Genomic DNA, 24,899 nt, shown 5'->3' with positions numbered 1-24,899 from the left:
AATTTGTTGTCTGTATATTTGATAATTTCATTGAGGATACCATCAACACCACAGGCCTTTTTGGGTTGGAGGGTTTTTATTTTGTCCTGTAACTCATTCAATGTAATTGGATAATCCAGTGGGTTCTGGTAGTCTTTAATAGATGATTCTAAGATCTGTATTTGATCATGTATATGTTTTTGCTCTTTATTCTTTGTTATAGAGCCAAAGAGATTGGAGAAGTGGTTTACCCATACATCTCCATTTTGGATAGATAATTCTTCTTGTTGTTGTTTGTTTAGTGTTTTCCAATTTTCCCAGAAGTGGTTAGAGTCTATGGATTCTTCAATTGCATTGAGCTGATTTCTGACATGCTGTTCCTTCTTTTTCCGTAGTGTATTTCTGTATTGTTTTAGTGATTCACCATAGTGAAGGCGTAGACTCAGGTTTTCCGGGTCTCTATGTTTTTGGTTGGACAGGTTTCTCAATTTCTTTCTTAGATTTTTGCATTCTTCATCAAACCATTTGTCATTATTGTTAATTTTCTTCGGTTTTCTATTTGAGATTTTTAGATTTGATAGGGAAGCTGAGAGGTCAAATATACTGTTAAGATTTTCTACTGCCAAGTTTACACCTTCACTATTACAGCGGAACGTTTTACCCAGGAAATTGTCTAAAAGGGATTGAATTTGTTGTTGCCTAATTGTTTTTTGGTAGGTTTCCAAACTGCATTCCTTCCATCTATAGCATTTCTTAATGTTACTCAGTTCTCTATCTCTACTCTCCTCTCTATCTCTATCCTCTTCTCTCTATCTCTCCTCTCCTCTGTCTATCTCTACTCTCCTCTCTATCTCTACTCTCCTCTGTCTATCCTCTTCTCTCTATCTCTACTCTCCTCTCTATCTCCCTCTATCCTCTTCTCTCTATCACTACTCTCCTCTCTATCTCTAACCTCTTCTCTCTATCTCTACTCTCCTCTGTCTATCTCTATCCTCTTCTCTCTATCTCTACTCTCCTCTGTCAATCTCTACTCTCCTCTCTATCTCTATCCTCTTCTCTCTATCTCTACTCTCCTCTGTCTATCTCTATCCTCTTCTCTCTATCTCTACTCTCCTCTGTCTATCTCTATCCTCTTCTCTCTATCTCTACTCTCCTCTCTATACCCTCTATCCTCTTCTCTCTATCTCTACTATCCTCTGTCTATCTCTATCCTCCTCTCTATCTCTACTCTCCTCTCTATCTCCCTCTATCCTCTTCTCTCTATCTCTACTCTCCTCTGTCTATCTCTATCCTCCTCTCTCTCTCTGTCTCTACTCTCCTCTCTATCTCTATCCTCTTCTCTGTCTATCAATTCAATTCAATTCAATTCAATTCAAGGGCTTTATTGGCATGGGAAACATGTGTTAACATTGCCAAAGCAAGTGAGGTAGACAACATACAAAGTGAAAATATAAAGTGAAAAACAACAAAAATTAACAGTAAACATTACACATACAGAGGTTTCAAAACAGTAAAGACATTACAAATGTCATATTATATATATATATACAGTGTTTTAACAATGTACAAATGGTTAAAGGACACAAGATAAAATAAATAAGCATAAATATGGGTTGTATTTACAATGGTGTGTGTTCTTCACTGGTTGCCCTTTTCTCGTGGCAACAGGTCACAAATCTTGCTGCTGTGATGGCACACTGTGGAATTTCACCCAGTAGATATGGGAGTTTTTCAAATTTGGATTTGTTTTCGAATTCTTTGTGGATCTGTGTAATCTGAGGGAAATATGTCTCTCTAATATGGTCATACATTGGGCAGGAGGTTAGGAAGTGCAGCTCAGTTTCCACCTCATTTTGTGGGCAGTGAGCACATAGCCTGTCTTCTCTTGAGAGCCATGTCTGCCTACGGCGGCCTTTCTCAATAGCAAGGCTATGCTCACTGAGTCTGTACATAGTCAAAGCTTTCCTTAATTTTGGGTCAGTCACAGTGGTCAGGTATTCTGCCGCTGTGTACTCTCTGTTTAGGGCCAAATAGCATTCTAGTTTGCTCTGTTTTTTTGTTAATTCTTTCCAATGTGTCAAGTAATTATCTTTTTGTTTTCTCATGATTTGGTTGGGTCTAATTGTGCTGTTGTCCTGGGGCTCTGTAGGGTGTGTTTGTGTTTGTGAACAGAGCCCCAGGACCAGCTTGCTTAGGGGACTCTTCTCCAGGTTCATCTCTCTGTAGGTGATGGCTTTGTTATGGAAGGTTTGTGAATCACTTCCTTTTAGGTGGTTGTAGAATTTAACGGCTCTTTTCTGGATTTTGATAATTAGTGGGTATCGGCCTAATTCTGCTCTGCATGCATTATTTGGTGTTCTACGTTGTACACGGAGGATATTTTTGCAGAATTCTGCGTGCAGAGTCTCAATTTGGTGTTTGTCCCATTTTGTGAAGTCTTGGTTGGTGAGCGGACCCCAGACCTCACAACCATAAAGGGCAATGGGCTCTATGACTGATTCAAGTATTTTTAGCCAAATCCTAATTGGTATGTTGAAATTTATGTTTCTTTTGATGGCATAGAATGCCCTTCTTGCCTTGTCTCTCAGATCGTTCACAGCTTTGTGGAAGTTACCTGTGGCGCTGATGTTTAGGCCAAGGTATGTATAGTTTTTTGTGTGCTCTAGGGCAACAGTGTCTAGATTGAATTTGTATTTGTGGTCCTGGTGACTGGACCTTTTTTGGAACACCATTATTTTGGTCTTACTGAGATTTACTGTCAGGGCCCAGGTCTGACAGAATCTGTGCATAAGATCTAGGTGCTGCTGTAGGCCCTCCTTGGTTGGTGACAGAAGCACCAGATCATCGGCAAACAGCAGACATTTGACTTCGGATTCTAGCAGGGGGAGGCCGGGTGCTGCAGACTTTTCTAGTGCCCGCGCCAATTCGTTGATATATATGTTGAAGAGGGTGGGGCTTAAACTGCATCCCTGTCTAACCCCACGACCCTGTGTGAAGAAATGTGTGTGTTTTTTGCCAATTTTAACCGCACACTTGTTGTTTGTGTACATGGATTTTATAATGTCGTATGTTTTACCCCCAACACCACTTTCCATCAGTTTGTATAGCAGACCCTCATGCCAGATTGAGTCGAAGGCTTTTTTGAAATCAACAAAGCATGAGAAGACTTTGCCTTTGTTTTGGTTTGTTTGGTTGTCAATTAGGGTGTGCAGGGTGAATACATGGTCTGTTGTACGGTAATTTGGTAAAAAGCCAATTTGACATTTGCTCAGTACATTGTTTTCATTGAGGAAATGTACGAGTCTGCTGTTAATAATAATGCAGAGGATTTTCCCAAGGTTACTGTTGACACATATTCCACGGTAGTTATTGGGGTCAAATTTGTCTCCACTTTTGTGGATTGGGGTGATCAGTCCTTGGTTCCAAATATTGGGGAAGATGCCAGAGCTAAGTATGATGTTAAAGAGTTTTAGTATAGCCAATTGGAATTTGTTGTCTGTATATTTGATAATTTCATTGAGGATACCATCAACACCACAGGCCTTTTTGGGTTGGAGGGTTTTTATTTTGTCCTGTAACTCATTCAATGTAATTGGATAATCCAGTGGGTTCTGGTAGTCTTTAATAGATGATTCTAAGATCTGTATTTGATCATGTATATGTTTTTGCTCTTTATTCTTTGTTATAGAGCCAAAGAGATTGGAGAAGTGGTTTACCCATACATCTCCATTTTGGATAGATAATTCTTCTTGTTGTTGTTTGTTTAGTGTTTTCCAATTTTCCCAGAAGTGGTTAGAGTCTATGGATTCTTCAATTGCATTGAGCTGATTTCTGACATGCTGTTCCTTCTTTTTCCGTAGTGTATTTCTGTATTGTTTTAGTGATTCACCATAGTGAAGGCGTAGACTCAGGTTTTCCGGGTCTCTATGTTTTTGGTTGGACAGGTTTCTCAATTTCTTTCTTAGATTTTTGCATTCTTCATCAAACCATTTGTCATTATTGTTAATTTTCTTCGGTTTTCTATTTGAGATTTTTAGATTTGATAGGGAAGCTGAGAGGTCAAATATACTGTTAAGATTTTCTACTGCCAAGTTTACACCTTCACTATTACAGCGGAACGTTTTACCCAGGAAATTGTCTAAAAGGGATTGAATTTGTTGTTGCCTAATTGTTTTTTGGTAGGTTTCCAAACTGCATTCCTTCCATCTATAGCATTTCTTAATGTTACTCAGTTCTCTATCTCTACTCTCCTCTCTATCTCTATCCTCTTCTCTCTATCTCTCCTCTCCTCTGTCTATCTCTACTCTCCTCTCTATCTCTACTCTCCTCTGTCTATCCTCTTCTCTCTATCTCTACTCTCCTCTCTATCTCCCTCTATCCTCTTCTCTCTATCACTACTCTCCTCTCTATCTCTAACCTCTTCTCTCTATCTCTACTCTCCTCTGTCTATCTCTATCCTCTTCTCTCTATCTCTACTCTCCTCTGTCAATCTCTACTCTCCTCTCTATCTCTATCCTCTTCTCTCTATCTCTACTCTCCTCTGTCTATCTCTATCCTCTTCTCTCTATCTCTACTCTCCTCTGTCTATCTCTATCCTCTTCTCTCTATCTCTACTCTCCTCTCTATACCCTCTATCCTCTTCTCTCTATCTCTACTATCCTCTGTCTATCTCTATCCTCCTCTCTATCTCTACTCTCCTCTCTATCTCCCTCTATCCTCTTCTCTCTATCTCTACTCTCCTCTGTCTATCTCTATCCTCCTCTCTCTCTCTGTCTCTACTCTCCTCTCTATCTCTATCCTCTTCTCTGTCTATCAATTCAATTCAATTCAATTCAATTCAAGGGCTTTATTGGCATGGGAAACATGTGTTAACATTGCCAAAGCAAGTGAGGTAGACAACATACAAAGTGAAAATATAAAGTGAAAAACAACAAAAATTAACAGTAAACATTACACATACAGAGGTTTCAAAACAGTAAAGACATTACAAATGTCATATTATATATATATATACAGTGTTTTAACAATGTACAAATGGTTAAAGGACACAAGATAAAATAAATAAGCATAAATATGGGTTGTATTTACAATGGTGTGTGTTCTTCACTGGTTGCCCTTTTCTCGTGGCAACAGGTCACAAATCTTGCTGCTGTGATGGCACACTGTGGAATTTCACCCAGTAGATATGGGAGTTTTTCAAATTTGGATTTGTTTTCGAATTCTTTGTGGATCTGTGTAATCTGAGGGAAATATGTCTCTCTAATATGGTCATACATTGGGCAGGAGGTTAGGAAGTGCAGCTCAGTTTCCACCTCATTTTGTGGGCAGTGAGCACATAGCCTGTCTTCTCTTGAGAGCCATGTCTGCCTACGGCGGCCTTTCTCAATAGCAAGGCTATGCTCACTGAGTCTGTACATAGTCAAAGCTTTCCTTAATTTTGGGTCAGTCACAGTGGTCAGGTATTCTGCCGCTGTGTACTCTCTGTTTAGGGCCAAATAGCATTCTAGTTTGCTCTGTTTTTTTGTTAATTCTTTCCAATGTGTCAAGTAATTATCTTTTTGTTTTCTCATGATTTGGTTGGGTCTAATTGTGCTGTTGTCCTGGGGCTCTGTAGGGTGTGTTTGTGTTTGTGAACAGAGCCCCAGGACCAGCTTGCTTAGGGGACTCTTCTCCAGGTTCATCTCTCTGTAGGTGATGGCTTTGTTATGGAAGGTTTGTGAATCACTTCCTTTTAGGTGGTTGTAGAATTTAACGGCTCTTTTCTGGATTTTGATAATTAGTGGGTATCGGCCTAATTCTGCTCTGCATGCATTATTTGGTGTTCTACGTTGTACACGGAGGATATTTTTGCAGAATTCTGCGTGCAGAGTCTCAATTTGGTGTTTGTCCCATTTTGTGAAGTCTTGGTTGGTGAGCGGACCCCAGACCTCACAACCATAAAGGGCAATGGGCTCTATGACTGATTCAAGTATTTTTAGCCAAATCCTAATTGGTATGTTGAAATTTATGTTTCTTTTGATGGCATAGAATGCCCTTCTTGCCTTGTCTCTCAGATCGTTCACAGCTTTGTGGAAGTTACCTGTGGCGCTGATGTTTAGGCCAAGGTATGTATAGTTTTTTGTGTGCTCTAGGGCAACAGTGTCTAGATTGAATTTGTATTTGTGGTCCTGGTGACTGGACCTTTTTTGGAACACCATTATTTTGGTCTTACTGAGATTTACTGTCAGGGCCCAGGTCTGACAGAATCTGTGCATAAGATCTAGGTGCTGCTGTAGGCCCTCCTTGGTTGGTGACAGAAGCACCAGATCATCGGCAAACAGCAGACATTTGACTTCGGATTCTAGCAGGGGGAGGCCGGGTGCTGCAGACTTTTCTAGTGCCCGCGCCAATTCGTTGATATATATGTTGAAGAGGGTGGGGCTTAAACTGCATCCCTGTCTAACCCCACGACCCTGTGTGAAGAAATGTGTGTGTTTTTTGCCAATTTTAACCGCACACTTGTTGTTTGTGTACATGGATTTTATAATGTCGTATGTTTTACCCCCAACACCACTTTCCATCAGTTTGTATAGCAGACCCTCATGCCAGATTGAGTCGAAGGCTTTTTTGAAATCAACAAAGCATGAGAAGACTTTGCCTTTGTTTTGGTTTGTTTGGTTGTCAATTAGGGTGTGCAGGGTGAATACATGGTCTGTTGTACGGTAATTTGGTAAAAAGCCAATTTGACATTTGCTCAGTACATTGTTTTCATTGAGGAAATGTACGAGTCTGCTGTTAATAATAATGCAGAGGATTTTCCCAAGGTTACTGTTGACACATATTCCACGGTAGTTATTGGGGTCAAATTTGTCTCCACTTTTGTGGATTGGGGTGATCAGTCCTTGGTTCCAAATATTGGGGAAGATGCCAGAGCTAAGTATGATGTTAAAGAGTTTTAGTATAGCCAATTGGAATTTGTTGTCTGTATATTTGATCATTTCATTGAGGATACCATCAACACCACAGGCCTTTTTGGGTTGGAGGGTTTTTATTTTGTCCTGTAACTCATTCAATGTAATTGGATAATCCAGTGGGTTCTGGTAGTCTTTAATAGATGATTCTAAGATCTGTATTTGATCATGTATATGTTTTTGCTCTTTATTCTTTGTTATAGAGCCAAAGAGATTGGAGAAGTGGTTTACCCATACATCTCCATTTTGGATAGATAATTCTTCTTGTTGTTGTTTGTTTAGTGTTTTCCAATTTTCCCAGAAGTGGTTAGAGTCTATGGATTCTTCAATTGCATTGAGCTGATTTCTGACATGCTGTTCCTTCTTTTTCCGTAGTGTATTTCTGTATTGTTTTAGTGATTCACCATAGTGAAGGCGTAGACTCAGGTTTTCCGGGTCTCTATGTTTTTGGTTGGACAGGTTTCTCAATTTCTTTCTTAGATTTTTGCATTCTTCATCAAACCATTTGTCATTATTGTTAATTTTCTTCGGTTTTCTATTTGAGATTTTTAGATTTGATAGGGAAGCTGAGAGGTCAAATATACTGTTAAGATTTTCTACTGCCAAGTTTACACCTTCACTATTACAGCGGAACGTTTTACCCAGGAAATTGTCTAAAAGGGATTGAATTTGTTGTTGCCTAATTGTTTTTTGGTAGGTTTCCAAACTGCATTCCTTCCATCTATAGCATTTCTTAATGTTACTCAGTTCTCTATCTCTACTCTCCTCTCTATCTCTATCCTCTTCTCTCTATCTCTCCTCTCCTCTGTCTATCTCTACTCTCCTCTCTATCTCTACTCTCCTCTGTCTATCCTCTTCTCTCTATCTCTACTCTCCTCTCTATCTCCCTCTATCCTCTTCTCTCTATCACTACTCTCCTCTCTATCTCTAACCTCTTCTCTCTATCTCTACTCTCCTCTGTCTATCTCTATCCTCTTCTCTCTATCTCTACTCTCCTCTGTCAATCTCTACTCTCCTCTCTATCTCTATCCTCTTCTCTCTATCTCTACTCTCCTCTGTCTATCTCTATCCTCTTCTCTCTATCTCTACTCTCCTCTGTCTATCTCTATCCTCTTCTCTCTATCTCTACTCTCCTCTGTCTATCTCTATCCTCTTCTCTCTATCTCTAATCTCCTCTGTCTATCACTTCTTCTCAGTTTTTGTCTCTTACTTTGAGTCACCAACTCAAAAACTTTCAAGACTTTCCTCTTTTCGTTTATTCTCCTCTCCTCCCCAAATGTGTTTTCCTCTGTCTTTCATACATATTTAAATTAATTTTCTCTTTCATTTTTCTCTTTGCAGAATGACACATGGTCTGAGCTGTATTCATTTGCAGTGTTCAAGGCAATGAGCCACATGTTGTGTATCGGCTACGGTCGGCAGGCCCCGGAGAGCCTGTCTGATATCTGGCTCACCATGCTCAGCATGATCGTAGGGGCCACCTGCTACGCTGTGTTCATAGGCCATGCCACCGCACTCATCCAGTCCCTGGACTCGTCCCGACGACAGTACCAGGAGAAGGTAAAAATACTTTATCCCTTTATTCCTCTGTCTCTCCCTCTGTCTTCATCCTTATCTCCCTCATCCCTCTTTCCCTCTGTCTTCATCCTTCTCTCCCTACATCCCTCTCTCCCTCTGTCTTCATCCTTCTCTCCCTCCATCCCTCTCTCCCGCTGTCTTCATCCTTCTCTCCCTCCATCCCTCTCTCCCTCTGTCTTCATCCTTCTCTCCCTCCATCCCTCTCTCCCTCTGTCTTCATCCTTCTCCCCCTCATCCCTCTCTCCCTCTGTCTTCATCCTTCTCCCCCTCATCCCTCTTTCCCTCTGTCTTCATCCTTCTCTCCCTCCATCCCTCTCTCCCTCTGTCTTCATCCTTCTCTCCCTCCATACCTCTCTCCCTCTGTCTTCATCCTTCTCTCCCTCCATCCCTCTCTCCCTCTGTCTTCATCCTTCTCTCCCTCCATACCTCTCTCCCTCTGTCTTCATCCTTCTCTCCCTCCATCCCTCTCTCCCTCTGTCTTCATCCTTCTCTCCCTCCATACCTCTCTCCCTCTGTCTTCATCCTTCTCTCCCTCCATCCCTCTCTCCCTCTGTCTTCATCCTTCTCTCCCTCCATCCCTCTCTCCCGCTGTCTTCATCCTTCTCTCCCTCCATCCCTCTCTCCCTCTGTCTTCATCCTTCTCTCCCTCCATCCCTCTCTCCCTCTGTCTTCATCCTTCTCTCCCTCCATCCCTCTCTCCCTCTGTCTTCATCCTTCTCTCCCTCATCCCTCTCTCCCTCTGTCTTCATCCTTCTCCCCCTCATCCCTCTCTCCCTCTGTCTTCATCCTTCTCCCCCTCATCCCTCTCTCCCTCTGTCTTCATCCTTCTCTCCCTCCATACCTCTCTCCCTCTGTCTTCATCCTTCTCTCCCTCCATACCTCTCTCCCTCTGTCTTCATCCTTCTCTCCCTCCATCCCTCTCTCCCTCTGTCTTCATCCTTCTCTCCCTCCATCCCTCTCTCCCTCTGTCTTCATCCTTCTCTCCCTCCATCCCTCTCTCCCTCTGTCTTCATCATTCTCTCCCTCCATACCTCTCTCCCTCTGTCTTCATCCTTCTCTCCCTCCATCCCTCTCTGCCGCTGTCTTCATCCTTCTCTCCCTCCATCCCTCTCTCCCTCTGTCTTCATCCTTCTCTCCCTCCATCCCTCTCTCCCTCTGTCTTCATCCTTCTCTCCCTCCATACCTCTCTCCCTCTGTCTTCATCCTTCTCTCCCTCCATACCTCTCTCCCTCTGTCTTCATTCTTCTCTCCCTCCATACCTCTCTCCCTCTGTCTTCATCCTTCTCTCCCTCCATACCTCTCTCCCTCTGTCTTCATCATTCTCTCCCTCCATCCCTCTCTCCCTCTGTCTTCATCCTTCTCTCCCTCCATCCCTCTCTCCCTAAGTTTTCATCCTTCTCTCCCTCCATACCTCTCTCCCTCTGTCTTCATCATTCTCTCCCTCCATCCCTCTCTCCCTCTGTCTTCATCCTTCTCTCCCTCCATCCCTCTCTCCCTGTCTTCATCCTTCTCTCCCTCCATCCCTCTCTCCCTTTGTCTTCATCCTACTCTCCCTCCATCCCTCTCTCCCTTTGTTTTTTCGTCCTTCTCTCCCTCATCCCTCTCTCCCTTTGTCTTTGTCCTTCTCTCCCTCATCCCTCTCTCCCTTTGTCTTCGTCCTTCTCTCCCTCCCTCCATCCCTCTCTCTCTGCCTTCGTCCTTCTCTCCCTCATCCCTCTCTCCCTTTGTCTTTGTCCTTCTCTCCCTCCCTCCATCCCTCTCTCTCTCTGTCTTCATCCTTCTCTCCCTCCACCCATCTCTCTCTCTGCCTTCATCCTTCTCTCCCTCCATCCCTCTCTCTCTCTGCCTTCATCCTTCTCTCCCTCCATCCCTCTCTCTCCCTCATCCCTCTCTCCCTTTGTCTTCGTCCTTCTCTCCCTCCCTCCATCCCTCTCTCTCTGCCTTCGTCCTTCTCTCCCTCATCCCTCTCTCCCTTTGTCTTTGTCCTTCTCTCCCTCCCTCCATCCCTCTCTCTCTCTGTCTTCATCCTTCTCTCCCTCCACCCCTCTCTCTCTCTCTGCCTTCATCCTTCTCTCCCTCCATCCCTCTCTCCCTCTGTCTTCATCCTTCTCTCCCTCCATCCCTCTCTCCCTCTGTCTTCATCCTTCTCTCCCTCATCCCTCTCTCCCTCTGTCTTCATCCTTCTCTCCCTCCATACCTCTCTCCCTCTGTCTTCATCCTTCTCTCCCTCCATACCTCTCTCCCTCTGTCTTCATCCTTCTCTCCCTCCATCCCTCTCTCCCTCTGTCTTCATCCTTCTCTCCCTCCATCCCTCTCTCCCTCTGTCTTCATCATTCTCTCCCTCCATACCTCTCTCCCTCTGTCTTCATCCTTCTCTCCCTCCATCCCTCTCTCCCGCTGTCTTCATCCTTCTCTCCCTCCATCCCTCTCTCCCTCTGTCTTCATCCTTCTCTCCCTCCATCCCTCTCTCCCTCTGTCTTCATCCTTCTCTCCCTCCATACCTCTCTCCCTCTGTCTTCATTCTTCTCTCCCTCCATACCTCTCTCCCTCTGTCTTCATCCTTCTCTCCCTCCATACCTCTCTCCCTCTGTCTTCATTCTTCTCTCCCTCCATACCTCTCTCCCTCTGTCTTCATCCTTCTCTCCCTCCATACCTCTCTCCCTCTGTCTTCATCATTCTCTCCCTCCATCCCTCTCTCCCTCTGTCTTCATCCTTCTCTCCCTCCATCCCTCTCTCCCTAAGTTTTCATCCTTCTCTCCCTCCATACCTCTCTCCCTCTGTCTTCATCATTCTCTCCCTCCATCCCTCTCTCCCTCTGTCTTCCTCCTTCTCTTCCTCCGTCCCTCTCTCCCTTTGTCTTCATCCTTCTCTCCCTCCATCCCTCTCTCCCTGTCTTCATCCTTCTCTCCCTCCATCCCTCTCTCCCTTTGTCTTCATCCTACTCTCCCTCCATCCCTCTCTCCCTTTGTATTTGTCCTTCTCTCCCTCATCCCTCTCTCCCTTTGTCTTCGTCCTTCTCTCCCTCCCTCCATCCCTCTCTCTCTGCCTTCGTCCTTCTCTCCCTCATCCCTCTCTCCCTTTGTCTTTGTCCTTCTCTCCCTCCCTCCATCCCTCTCTCTCTGTCTTCATCCTTCTCTCCCTCCACCCCTCTCTCTCTGCCTTCATCCTTCTCTCCCTCCATCCCTCTCTCTCTCTGCCTTCATCCTTCTCTCCCTCCATCCCTCTCTCTCCTTCCATCCCTCTCTCTCCCTCCATCCTTTACTGTCTACCCTAACTCTTGTCTAATCGCTGGACTCCTCCTAATGAGTCTCTGCAATCTCTCCCTCTCTCTCTCTCTCTCTCTCTCTCTCTCTCTCTCTCTCTCTCTCTTCTCTTTCCCTCTCTCTCTCTCTCTCACTCTCTCTCTCTCTCTCCTCTTTCCTCTTTCCCTCCCTCCCCCTCTCTCTCTCTCTCTCTCTCTCTCTCTCTCTCTCCTCTTTCCCTCCCCCCCCCCCCCCCTCTCTCGCTCTCTCTCTCTCTCTCTCTCTCTCTCTCTCTCTCTCTCCTCTTTCCCCCTCTTTCCCTCTCTCTCTCTCTCTCTCTCTCTCTCTCTCTCTCTCTCAATTCAATTCAATTCAATTCAAGGGCTTTATTGGCACGGGAAACATGTGTTAACATTGCCAAAGCAAGTGAGGTAGACAACATACAAAGTGAATATATAAAGTGAAAAACAACCAAAATTAACAGTAAACATTACACATACAGAGGTTTCAAAACAGTAAAGACATTACAAATGTCATATTATATATATATATATACAGTGTTTTAACAATGTACAAATGGTTAAAGGACACAAGATAAAATAAATAAGCATAAATATGGGTTGTATTTACAGTGGTGTGTGTTCTTCACTGGTTGCCCTTTTCTCGTGGCAACAGGTCACAAATCTTGCTGCTGTGATGGCACACTGTGGAATTTCACCCAGTAGATATGGGAGTTTTTCAAAATTGGATTTGCTTTCGAATTCTTTGTGGATCTGTGTAATCTGAGGGAAATATGTCTCTCTAATATGGTCATACATTGGGCAGGAGGTTAGGAAGTGCAGCTCAGTTTCCACCTCATTTTGTGGGCAGTGAGCAAATAGCCTGTCTTCTCTTGAGAGCCATGTCTGCCTACGGCGGCCTTTCTCAATAGCAAGGCTATGCTCACTGAGTCTGTACATAGTCAAAGCTTTCCTTAATTTTGGGTCAGTCACAGTGGTCAGGTATTGTGTGTACTCTCTGTTTAGGGCCAAATAGCATTCTAGTTTGCTCTGTTTTTTTGTTAATTCTTTCCAATGTGTCAAGTAATTATCTTTTTGTTTTCTCATGATTTGGTTGGGTCTAATTGTGCTGTTGTCCTGGGGCTCTGTAGGGTGTGATTGTGTTTGTGAACAGAGCCCCAGGACCAGCTTGCTTAGGGGACTCTTCTCCATGTTCATCTCTCTGTAGGTGATGGCTTTGTTATGGAAGGTTTGTGAATCGCTTCCTTTTAGGTGGTTGTAGAATTTAACGTCTCTTTTCTGGATTTTGATAATTAGTGGGTATCGGCTTAATTCTGCTCTGCATGCATTATTTGGTGTTCTACGTTGTACACGGAGGATATTTTTGCAGAATTCTGCGTGCAGAGTCTCAATTTGGTGTTTGTCCCATTTTGTGAAGTCTTGGTTGGTGAGCGGACCCCAGACCTCACAACCATAAAGAGCAATGGGCTCTATGACTGATTCAAGTATTTTTAGCCAAATCCTAATTGGTATGTTGAAATTTATGTTTCTTTTGATGGCATAGAATGCCCTTCTTGCCTTGTCTCTCAGATCGTTCACAGCTTTGTGGAAGTTACCTATGGCGCTGATGTTTAGGCCAAGGTATGTATAGTTTTTTGTGTGCTCTAGGGCAACAGTGTCTATATGGAATTTGTATTTGTGGTCCTGGTGACTGGACCTTTTTTGGAACACCATTATTTTGGTCTTACTGAGATTTACTGTCAGGGCCCAGGTCTGACAGAATCTGTGCATAAGATCTAGGTGCTGCTGTAGGCCCTCCTTGGTTGGTGACAGAAGCACCAGATCATCGGCAAACAGCAGACATTTGACTTCGGATTCTAGCAGGGGGAGGCCGGGTGCTGCAGACTTTTCTAGTGCCCGCGCCAATTCGTTGATATATATGTTGAAAAGGGTGGGGCTTAAGCTGCATCAATGTCTAACCCCACGACCCTGTGTGAAGAAATGTGTGTGTTTTTTGCCAATTTTAACCGCACACTTGTTGTTTGTGTACATGGATTTTATAATGTCGTATGTTTTACCCCCAACACCACTTTCCATCAGTTTGTATAGCAGACCCTCATGCCAGATTGAGTCGAAGGCTTTTTTGAAATCAACAAAGCATGAGAAGACTTTGCCTTTGTTTTGGTTTGTTTGGTTGTCAATTAGGGTGTGCAGGGTGAATACATGGTCTGTTGTACAGTAATTTGGTAAAAAGCCAATTTGACATTTGCTCAGTACATTGTTTTCATTGAGGAAATGTACGAGTCTGCTGTTAATAGTAATGCAGAGGATTTTCCCAAGGTTACTGTTGACAAGGACTGATCACCCCAATCCACAAAAGTGGAGACAAATTTGACCCCAATAACTACCGTGGAATATGTGATATGTGATGTGAGGGAATGCTGTCACCTCCAGGCAGGTGTTTGTCCCCCTGTGTGCTGAGGGTGTCAGGTTCTTGTCCGGTTCTGGCATTTAGGTCGCCACAGACCAGTACATGTCCCTGGGCCTGGAAATGATTGATTTCCCCCTCCAGGATGGAGAAGTTGTCTTCATTAAAATATGGGGATTCTAGTGGGGGGATATAGGTAGCACACAGGAGGACATTTTTCCTTTTGAATTTCTAGCCAAATTTAGAATGTTCCTGTTTTGATTAATTTAATGGAGTGAGTTAGGTCTGCTCTATACCAAATTAGCATACCCCCTGAGTCCCTTCCCTGTTTCACACCTGGTAGTTTGGTGGATTGGACTACCAGCTCTCTGTAACCTAGAGGGCAACCAGTGGGTCCGTCTCCTCTATACCAGGTTTCTTGCAGGATGACAATGTCTGTATTACCGATTTCTTTGGTGAAGTCCGGGTTTCTGCTCTTTAGGCCAAAGGCAGATGACCTCAGGCCTTGGATATTCCAGGATAATATAGTGAAGGCTTTTTGTTCCATAGAGTGTCCAATGTTGTTGGTCGTGGTTTGGCCTCAGGCCAGTAAGTGTGAGCAGAGCCTGCTGAGCATCTGGTACATGCCATTGGCTTGGGCGAGTGTGAGAGTGGGGGTTGGGACTGTTTGCCCACTCACTACCTGGGCGAATGTGTGGCTTCCATGTTGAGGCCCTCTTTGCGGGGGTGGGGTGCATGGGGTGGGCAGGAGTGGCATAGGTCTGATCTGAGGGGGCCTAAATGGGGTGTGGGCATGGTTGACGTGGGGGGGGGTGTTGATTGGTTGGGGTGTGGATGTGTCTGGGTGTACTGTGGTCTGGATGTAATTCCTCTTGGCGTGGGTCCTCTATGTGTAGGTCCAGGGGGGGTCCTGCAGATCTGGGAGGGTGTCTCGCTGGTCTGGGTGGGGTGTCTATTGATCTGTTGCTCCTGTGTGAAGTGTTGGGGATACGTTTGAGAGCGATGTCCTTTAGAGTTCGGGCAAAGGTGGGCACTGCTGCCTTGTAGAGGTGGACCTGGTCATAGAGGCTGTTCAAGTCCAGGGTGGAGTGGTGGGCCAGGAAAACGTTTGGTTTTGAGGCACAGTCACGGGAAATACTTGCATTTACCCGCTGTATTGTGGCAGGGTGGAAGTCTTTTCGTGGTAGCAGGGTGGAGATAACCACTTGTGCGTTGGGGAAAGTAGAAGAAGCCTTTTCAATCACTCCCTTCAGTGCTGTGGCCACTCTTTCCTGCTGTGCTCTCAGGTCGTTTGTGCCTGTGTGTATTATTATGTGGCTGGGTGAGCCTAGTTTGGCCTCAGACAGAAGGTCTAGGGCGCGCTGGGTGTTTTGACACCAGAGTTTAGACACACTTTTTCTTCTATATATTTCCCATTTGAGTCCATAAGTAGTACAATCTGTGTCTTGTGTTTGTCCTCAGTGGGTGTGGGGGGGTTGTCAAAAGGGCTATCAGGGTGGCTGACAAGGGGGGTGCTCAGAGGGGGTGAGAGCCTCTGCGCTTGGGGTTCTTCATTTGTCTGTTCTGCTGTGATGTCGACTCTATGGTCAGGGTCTGGTGTGGACTGTTCTGCTGTGGTGTCGACTCTATGGTCAGGGTCTGGTGTGGACTGTTCTGCTGTGGTGTCGAGACTTTTGTTGGGTGCTGAGGTGGGCTGTTCTGCTGCTTTCTCTGTGGGGGTGGCCACCTCTCTAGTGGGTTGTTCTCTGTCACACGCCGTCCCCCTCAACTTCTCCTCCATCCCCCTCACCCTCTCCTCCATCCCCCTCAACCTCTCCTCCACCAGCAGTCTGATACTCTCCTCTAGTGCTCTGTTCTGCTCCTCTTTCTCCTGTTGTATTTGTCTCACCACTGTCCAAAGTGCAGATATGTCTCTGTCCACCTCCAGCTCTCCAGGTCTGGTTAAGGGGCTGTTGTTGTGCTGGACTGTTGTCTGGGTCTGTGCTGACTGAAGTGTAATCACCTGCTGTTCCAGCTCCACCTGCCTTACCTCCAGCTGGGTGAATTTGTCCTTCATTTCAATGAGGGAGTGGTAATCTGTGCTGGGAGGTTGACTCTCCGCTGGGGGTTGCTCATCTGTGGGGTTACATAATGAAGAGGTCTGGTCTGACCCGCTCGGTGTGGGGGTATCTTTATCAAGGGAGAGCTTCTCCTGCTGGGCTAATTCTTTGATTAGGTGAAAGTCCAGCTGAAACTGTTTGTGGTTACTCTGTACCATTACTGTTCCGGATTTATAGATATTTATATTACTTAACTCAGAGTCCTCGTTATCAAGTATTCTGAGTTTCCACCCCTCGTTAACCCCCCCTCTCTTAACAAAGGGGTAGTGTGCTAATATAGCACTGTGCCATGCCAGGGGATGGTTTGTGTGGAAGATAAGGTTGCTGATGTTCCCATTTTTGTAATAGTCAGCAAAAAGTGTCTCTTGATTTTCCATAAGGAGCTTAATTTTGTAATATTTTCTTGCCTTATCATTCTTTACATGCAGGGTACTGTATTTTAATTACCTCTGAACAGCGGGAGGGAGCTTCTAAGGCCTCTCCATTTGGTTGGGGTAGACTGTGTGACTCTCCTGCCATTGTTGGGCTAATGGGCTTTGACACCTCTCACTTGACACGTCAGTGCTAGTTGAAGCTGTATCAAGCTTGGTAGAATTATGTTAGAATTCAGTCCTTATAAAGTAATGTTGTGTATTTTTCTTCTTGGCTTTTGGAAATAAAATATAGTTTCAGACTAAACATTACTCACTCAGTTCCAGGTTGGATGGTGTTTTCAGGTTTCTGTTGTTTTCCAGAGAATTTGCTGTATAGGGTAATAAATCCTTGGTAGTTGTGAACTTTCCAGGTGATTCCGTAATTCCGTCCAAAATCAGGTTGTAGGTTTTAAGTTTTGATTTGAAGTAGGGGTTATGTTGAAGAGGGTAGAATCCAGTATGTGTTCCTGACAAAAAATCCAAGTTTATCTAACTCCTAATCTATCTTTTTTAAAGAAAATGCTGTAAAATGCAGGAGCTCTGATCCTGACCTCTGCTCTCTCTCGCTCTCTCTCTATCCTCTCTCTCTCCTCTTTCCCTCCCTCCCCCTCTCTCTCTCTCTCTCTCGCTCTCCCTCTTTCCTGCAACAACCTAACCAGGTCCATGCACAGACCTTTCAGGGGGCATGTGCTCAAAATAAAAGTAATTTTGAACATAGGCCTATTTATTTCTGCAACAACACATTCAATCATCATCACAAATTGTAAGCAAGCTAGTTCCAGTGCCTCCTAAAGACAGTGACATCAGGAGCAGAGGGTAGGGTATCAGCTGATCATTGATGTTTATGTAAATCTGCTGATTAGCTAGCTTGAGTTCTTTTACTGATTGTGATTTACCTCTCTATGCCTTTCTGTGTCTCTCTGATGCGAGTATCAGCCAACCAGACTCAATATTGATGATGATGTAGACTAAATGAAGTGTTATCAAGTGTTAAAAATGATGAGGCAGTACCAGGCACAGCTACCTGTGCAGGGAAAATGCCTCTTCCAGTCTCCAAAGTTCCTTTAGGTTGGTGGTATAATTTCCCCAATTTTTGTGTTTGTATTTTTGGTCAATTTTCTTCTGAACACACAGCCCGCAGCTCCCCACCATTTTTGATTTAGCTTAATGAGAATATTGATGCAAAAGTGTTAACATTTTCATTTTTTTTGACTGTTTTGCTTTATGATTTGTCAACTCACATACAATAATGTATCTGTCGTTCATGTCGGAGTAGGTTCTTGTGTGTGTCTTGACCAATCAGATTCACAGAAATCACAGGTTGTGCGGGCCGGCACAAGGCAAGTCGTCTAGTAATGCACAAAGAGCGCTCTCCACTTTCCTCCAGTATTTATTTAGCAAGTGTGATAACACCTCACTCCCAACAGACACAAACAAAAACTCTTCACAGAAATGTTGCAGCAGCCTCCACCTTAACGTTATCAATCTGACATGCTGTATGGGATGAAAATGAGATGATTTTTCAGACAGATCAACTGTTGGCTACGGATAACAACCACAGCTTCATATGCTACAGCCAGGGTGCCCTGTCATCTCTGGGGAGGGTAAACAAAGGAATCTTGTTAATGTTATGCATTTATAACCCATTTATTTGTGTAAATGATTATAAATACATAAATATATTTTCTGAAAATGTTAATATGATCAAATTTGGTTACGTTGGCTAGGCTACCTTGACCTTTTCAATCCAAAATGATTAGCCTACCTGAAATTAACAACACAACGCTAGTGATGACAGAGGTACTCTTTTAATTATAGTTGCATAGGCCTACACGATACAAACCTGCATAAAGCAAGCTCAGCCCTTTGAATTCTATTGTACAGGTGTTGTCTGTGTAAACACCCCTCACAGGTTAGTCTAATTTTAAAATAGATCATATATTATATGAACAAGGTTGCTAAACTAGGCCCAGGAGTTTTTCCAGGAGTTCTTTTTTAAACCATGTGACCTGATTAGAAAAACTTTGGTCCCATCATAGCCCATACAAAATAAAGCCTTTTTCCAACTGATTATTCACTGTCACACCCGATATGGTCTGGATTTATACCTGGTTATGTTACCAAATCAGGAAAAACTCTGTCCCCCAGGGAAAGAAAATGGACCCACACCTCTGGATCCCTGCTACATGACTATAGAGTAATTTTGACACATTAAATTACTATTAAATGACATGATTATAAAATTATATTATGAAGTTAGGCGATTATGGGTGTTATATTATCAAGTAATTGGTGATAAAACAATCTGTAAAATAAAATGACTAGGAATCTAGCTAGCTAGCCATTGTAGTAGTGTTAATATAATAATAATGGATGCCATTTAGCAGGCACTTTTATCCAAAAAGACTTACAGTCATACGTGCATAATCAAAGCCATCCAGACACATCTCCACTCTGACACATCTCCACCCTGACACATCTCCACCCTGACACATCACAACCCTGACACATCTCCACCCTGACACATCTCCACCCTGACACATCTCCACCCTGATACATCACAACCCTGACACATCACAACCCTGACACATCTCCACCCTGACTCATCTCCACCCTGACACATCACAACCCTGACACATCTCCACCCTGACACATCTCCACCCTGACTCATCTCCACCCTGACACATCACAACCCTGACACATCTCCACCCTGACACATCACAACACTGACACTTCTCCACCCTGACACATCTCCACCCTGACACATCTCCACGCTGACACATCACAACCCTGATACATCACAACCCTGACACATCTCCACCCTGATACATCACAACGCTGAAACATCTCCACCCTGACAAATCTCCACCCTGACACATCTCCACCCTGACACATCTCCACCCTGACACATCTCCACCCTGACACATCACAACCCTGACACATCTCCACCCTGACACATCTCCACCCTGACACATCTCCACCCTGATACATCACAACCCTGACACATCTCCACCCTGACACATCTCCACCCTGACACATCACAACCCTGACACATCTCCACCCTGACAAATCTCCACCCTGACACATCTCCACCCTGACACATCACAACCCTGACACATCTCCACCCTGAAACATCACAACCCTGACACATCTCCACCCTGATACATCACAACGCTGACACATCACAACCCTGACACATCACAACCCTGACACATCACAACCCTGATACATCACAACCCTGACACATCTCAACCCTGAAACATCACAACCCTGACACATCTCCACCCTGACACATCACAACCCTGACACATCTCCACCCTGACACATCACAACCCTGACACATCTCCACCCTGACACATCACAACCCTGACACATCTCCACCCTGACACATCACAATGCTGACACATCTCCACCCTGACACATCTCCACCCTGACACATCACAACCCTGACACTTTTCCACCCTGACACATCACAACCCTGACACTTCTCCACCCTGACACATCTCCACGCTGACACATCTCCACGCTGACACATCTCCACCCTGACACATCACAACCCTGACACATCACAACCCTGACACATCACAACCCTGACACATCTCCACCCTGACACATCACAACCCTGACACATCTCCACCCTGACACATCACAACCCTGACACATCTCCACCCTGACACATCACAACCCTGACACATCTCCACCCTGACAAATCTCCACCCTGACACATCTCCACCCTGACACATCACAACGCTGACACATCTCCACCCTGACACATCACAACCCTGACACATCTCCACCCTGATACATCACAACGCTGACACATCTCCACCCTGACACATCACAACCCTGACACATCTCCACCCTGACACATCACAACCCTGACACATCTGCACCCTGACACATCACAACCCTGACACATCTCCACCCTGATACATCACAACCCTGACACATCTCCACCCTGACACATCACAACCCTGACACATCTCCACCCTGACACATCTCCACCCTGATACATCACAACCCTGACACATCTCCACCCTGATACATCACAACCCTGACACATCTCCACCCTGACTCATCTCCACCCTGACACATCACAACCCTGACACATCTCCACCCTGACTCATCTCCACCCTGACACATCTCCACCCTGACACATCTCCACCCTGACACATCTCCACCCTGACTCATCTCCACCCTGACACATCACAACCCTGACACATCTCCACCCTGACACATCTCCACCCTGATACGTCACAACCCTGACACATCTCCACCCTGACACATCACAACCCTGACACATCACAACCCTGACACATCACAACCCTGACACATCTCCACCCTGACACATCACAACCCTGACACATCTCCACCCTGACACATCACAACCCTGACACATCTCCACCCTGACACATCACAACCCTGACACATCTCCACCCTGACAAATCTCCACCCTGACACATCTCCACCCTGACACATCACAACGCTGACACATCTCCACCCTGACACATCACAACCCTGACACATCTCCACCCTGATACATCACAACGCTGACACATCTCCACCCTGACACATCACAACCCTGACACATCTCCACCCTGACACATCACAACCCTGACACATCTGCACCCTGACACATCACAACCCTGACACATCTCCACCCTGATACATCACAACCCTGACACATCTCCACCCTGACACATCACAACCCTGACACATCTCCACCCTGACACATCTCCACCCTGATACATCACAACCCTGACACATCTCCACCCTGATACATCACAACCCTGACACATCTCCACCCTGACTCATCTCCACCCTGACACATCACAACCCTGACACATCTCCACCCTGACTCATCTCCACCCTGACACATCTCCACCCTGACACATCTCCACCCTGACACATCTCCACCCTGACTCATCTCCACCCTGACACATCACAACCCTGACACATCTCCACCCTGACACATCTCCACCCTGATACGTCACAACCCTGACACATCTCCACCCTGACACATCACAACCCTGACACATCACAACCCTGACACATCTCCACCCTGACACATCACAACCCTGACACATCACAACCCTGACACATCTCCACCCTGACTCATCTCCACCCTGACACATCACAACCCTGACACATCTCCACCCTGACACATCACAACCCTGACACATCTCCACCCTGACACATCTCCACCCTGATACATCACAACCCTGACACATCTCCACCCTGATACGTCACAACCCTGACACATCTCCACCCTGACTCATCTCCACCCTGACACATCACAACCCTGACACATCACAACCCTGACACATCTCCACCCTGATACATCACAACGCTGACACATCTCCACCCTGACACATCACAACCCTGACACATCACAACCCTGATACATCACAACCCTGACACATCTCAACCCTGAAACATCACAACCTTGACACATCACAACCCTGACACATCTCCACCCTGACACATCACAACCCTGACACATCTCCACCCTGATACATCACAATGCTGACACATCTCCACCCTGACACATCACAACCCTGACACTTTTCCACCCTGACACATCACAACCCTGACACATCTCCACCCTGACACATCTCCACGCTGACACATCTCCACGCTGACACATCTCCACCCTGACACATCACAACCCTGACACATCTCCACCCTGACACATCACAACCCTGACACATCTCCACGCTGACACATCTCCACCCTGACACATCACAACCCTGACACATCTCCACCCTGACACATCTCCACCCTGACATATCTCCAACCATCACAAACGTGTCTGTCCTCTGAAGTGTTTGATTGATGTCCTTTGGGCATGTATTTTGCTCCCCAGATGAGTGGCAGTTTTAAATGGGCTGCTTCCAGAATGTGACGGCAAAGCGCTTTAATGGTGATACTGATTACTGCAGTGATACAACAAACAACAATCAGTTGTGTTCTAACTATGGTGATGATCATGTTGCCTGAACAGTGCAGTGAAATTATAGCTTCATTTCCTGCGTATTAGTAGTACTACTAAATTAATGAATGAATGAATGAATGAATAAACTACCATTATTCCTTTACTGTTAGGCTATTCTTTCCCGTCATATTACTTCTGCTATGCATAATAATTCACAAATGATAGGCTATGTAACAATGACATCGTAAAATGTAGTGATTTATAAGTAAAGTAAGAATTACTTTATTTTATTATTGAACCACTAGGCATCTTTTGGTTGTACCTAGTTGGTAGTAACTACAAACTGATATTTGACATAGGTACCAGATAGTACCTGTTGTATAGCAGTATAACACCATATAGTTTCTCTGTAGATCCCAGGTAAATACCTGCAGAGCCCAGCCAGCAAGCTGTAGTCTAGTGCTAATGAGTAGTGTTGCAGTATTGTCGCCTGGTGTTAGCAGCAGCGTTAGCAACACAAGCCCTGACTCCTGTCTCCAAGCAGAGTCTCTGTGGTTGTCGAGCTGGGGGAGTGTTCCTACCTCTCAGCAGCCAATCGGAGTGAGCGGGTGTGTTCACCCAGGTAGAGCCGCGTTGCCGCGGGCTGGAGGTAGCAGGGGGGTTAAGGGAGGGAGGCAGATGTGGAAGAGGAGGGAAAGGTGGAGTGGGAGATATGACATCCCTCTGGGCAGCAGCAGAATTGATGAGGCAGCAGACCTGCTGCCAATGTCGTCCTGAAGGTGATGTCCTCACCATGGCCCCCTCTCTCCCTTTCCCTGCCTCTCCCACCCAATCTCTCTCTCTCCCTTTCCCTGCCTCTCCCACCCAATCTCTCTCTCTCCCTTTCCCTGCCTCTCCCACCCAATCTCTCTCTCTCCCTTTCCCTGCCTCTCCCACCCAATCTCTCTCTCTCCCTTTCCCTGCCTCTCCCACCCAATCTCTCTCTCTCCCTTTCCCTGCCTCTCTCACGCAATCTCTCTCTCTTACACACACGTTGTTGCTCTCATCCCACTCCCTCTGTGCTTCCCTTCCATCTCTATCTTCTTCTCGGTCTCTCTCTTTCTGTCTGTCTACCTCTCTCTACCTTTTCTCTCTCTCTCTCTCTCTCTCTCTCTCTCTCTCTCTCTCTCTCTCTCTCTCTCTTCCTCCCTGTCCTTTCTCTCTCTCCCTGTCCTTCTCTCGCTCTCTCTCTCTGACCTCCCCCCCCCCTCTCTCTCTCTCTCTCTCTCACACACACTCTCTCTCTCCCTGTCCTTCTCTCTCTCTTTCCCCTTCTCTCTCTCCTTCCCTCTCTCCGTTGGCTGTGTCCTTGAGAGGTGCAGTGCTAACTGGCCGCTACGGGGAACCGAGCAAGGGGGAGGGAGACTTATGGGCTATAGATGGTCTGAAGTCTCTTGCCTCTTATACATACCTTTTCTATGCGATTTTGGGCCATAGTCAGAGATGTCAGGACAATAATGTTTGTCTGGGAATATCCTCTGTTACGGCAATGCTACTTTTCATTTCATTTCAAGGTCTTTCCTATGAGGAGCGAAATGTAATTACCTAGTTGTAAATCATATTGGATCACATTTTGTTACCAATCCTACTCGTTGTATTTCACCTCTATTAGATCTGCAATGAGACGGTTCTCCATTACCTTTCATCCTTCTTCTCGTGCCCCGGGCAACGGGTGCTAAAAGCTCTCTGTGTGATACACGGTGTGTCTCATCGGTGAGGAATGGTGTCTCCCAGGGGAGATGAACAACCTGCCAGGTAGCTGGTTTTACAGCAGACAGTGACTGGTTTTACAGCAGAGAGTGGCTGATTTTACAACAGAGAGTGACTGGTTTTACAAATGCAATCTTATCAGAATATTGGTGTTCTAGAACTTCTTGAACAGGTGAATGGAATCTTTTTATCCTACCTTGAATCAAATGAAGGAGGATTAGGCATCCATGTCAAACTGCACTTGGAGTGTAATGGAACTCTTCCCACTGAATGGTACTGAAAGAGTTGTAATAGTTTGTCTCTCATTTGTATTTCCTGGTCTCTTTAATAACTCTCTGTCTAATCCATTTTACCACTCCACCATGCATTGCAGAGAGGCCAAGTCAGTACATTCCAACAGAAACGTTCTACTCCTCATGATGTGCTGTCAGTTTTTCCGACGACTCTGCTCTGCTAGGGATTATGGTTTCTGAGCTGAGGACCACTGTATGTTTATTAAAACACCCAGAAAAGAAACTGTCAGTCAA

General features: G+C 45.3%; 1 protein-coding gene across 1 annotated transcript in view; it reads left to right on the top strand.

Annotated features, from left to right (window-relative positions):
- LOC110530999 (potassium/sodium hyperpolarization-activated cyclic nucleotide-gated channel 2-like) overlaps nucleotides 1-24,899 on the top strand; it is a 98,233-nt gene that overhangs the window by 51,752 nt on the left and 21,582 nt on the right. The window contains exon 4 of the mRNA XM_036986365.1: nucleotides 8,271-8,489. Coding sequence (XP_036842260.1) covers nucleotides 8,271-8,489 — 219 coding nt within the window. The remainder of the gene's footprint in view (nucleotides 1-8,270; nucleotides 8,490-24,899) is intronic.

Source organism: Oncorhynchus mykiss, chromosome 8 (assembly GCF_013265735.2).
Source record: "Oncorhynchus mykiss isolate Arlee chromosome 8, USDA_OmykA_1.1, whole genome shotgun sequence".
Taxonomy (NCBI): Eukaryota; Metazoa; Chordata; class Actinopteri; order Salmoniformes; family Salmonidae; genus Oncorhynchus; species Oncorhynchus mykiss.
The sequence above is the reverse complement of the archived record's forward strand: the minus strand, read 5'-3'. Positions and strand labels throughout refer to the sequence as shown.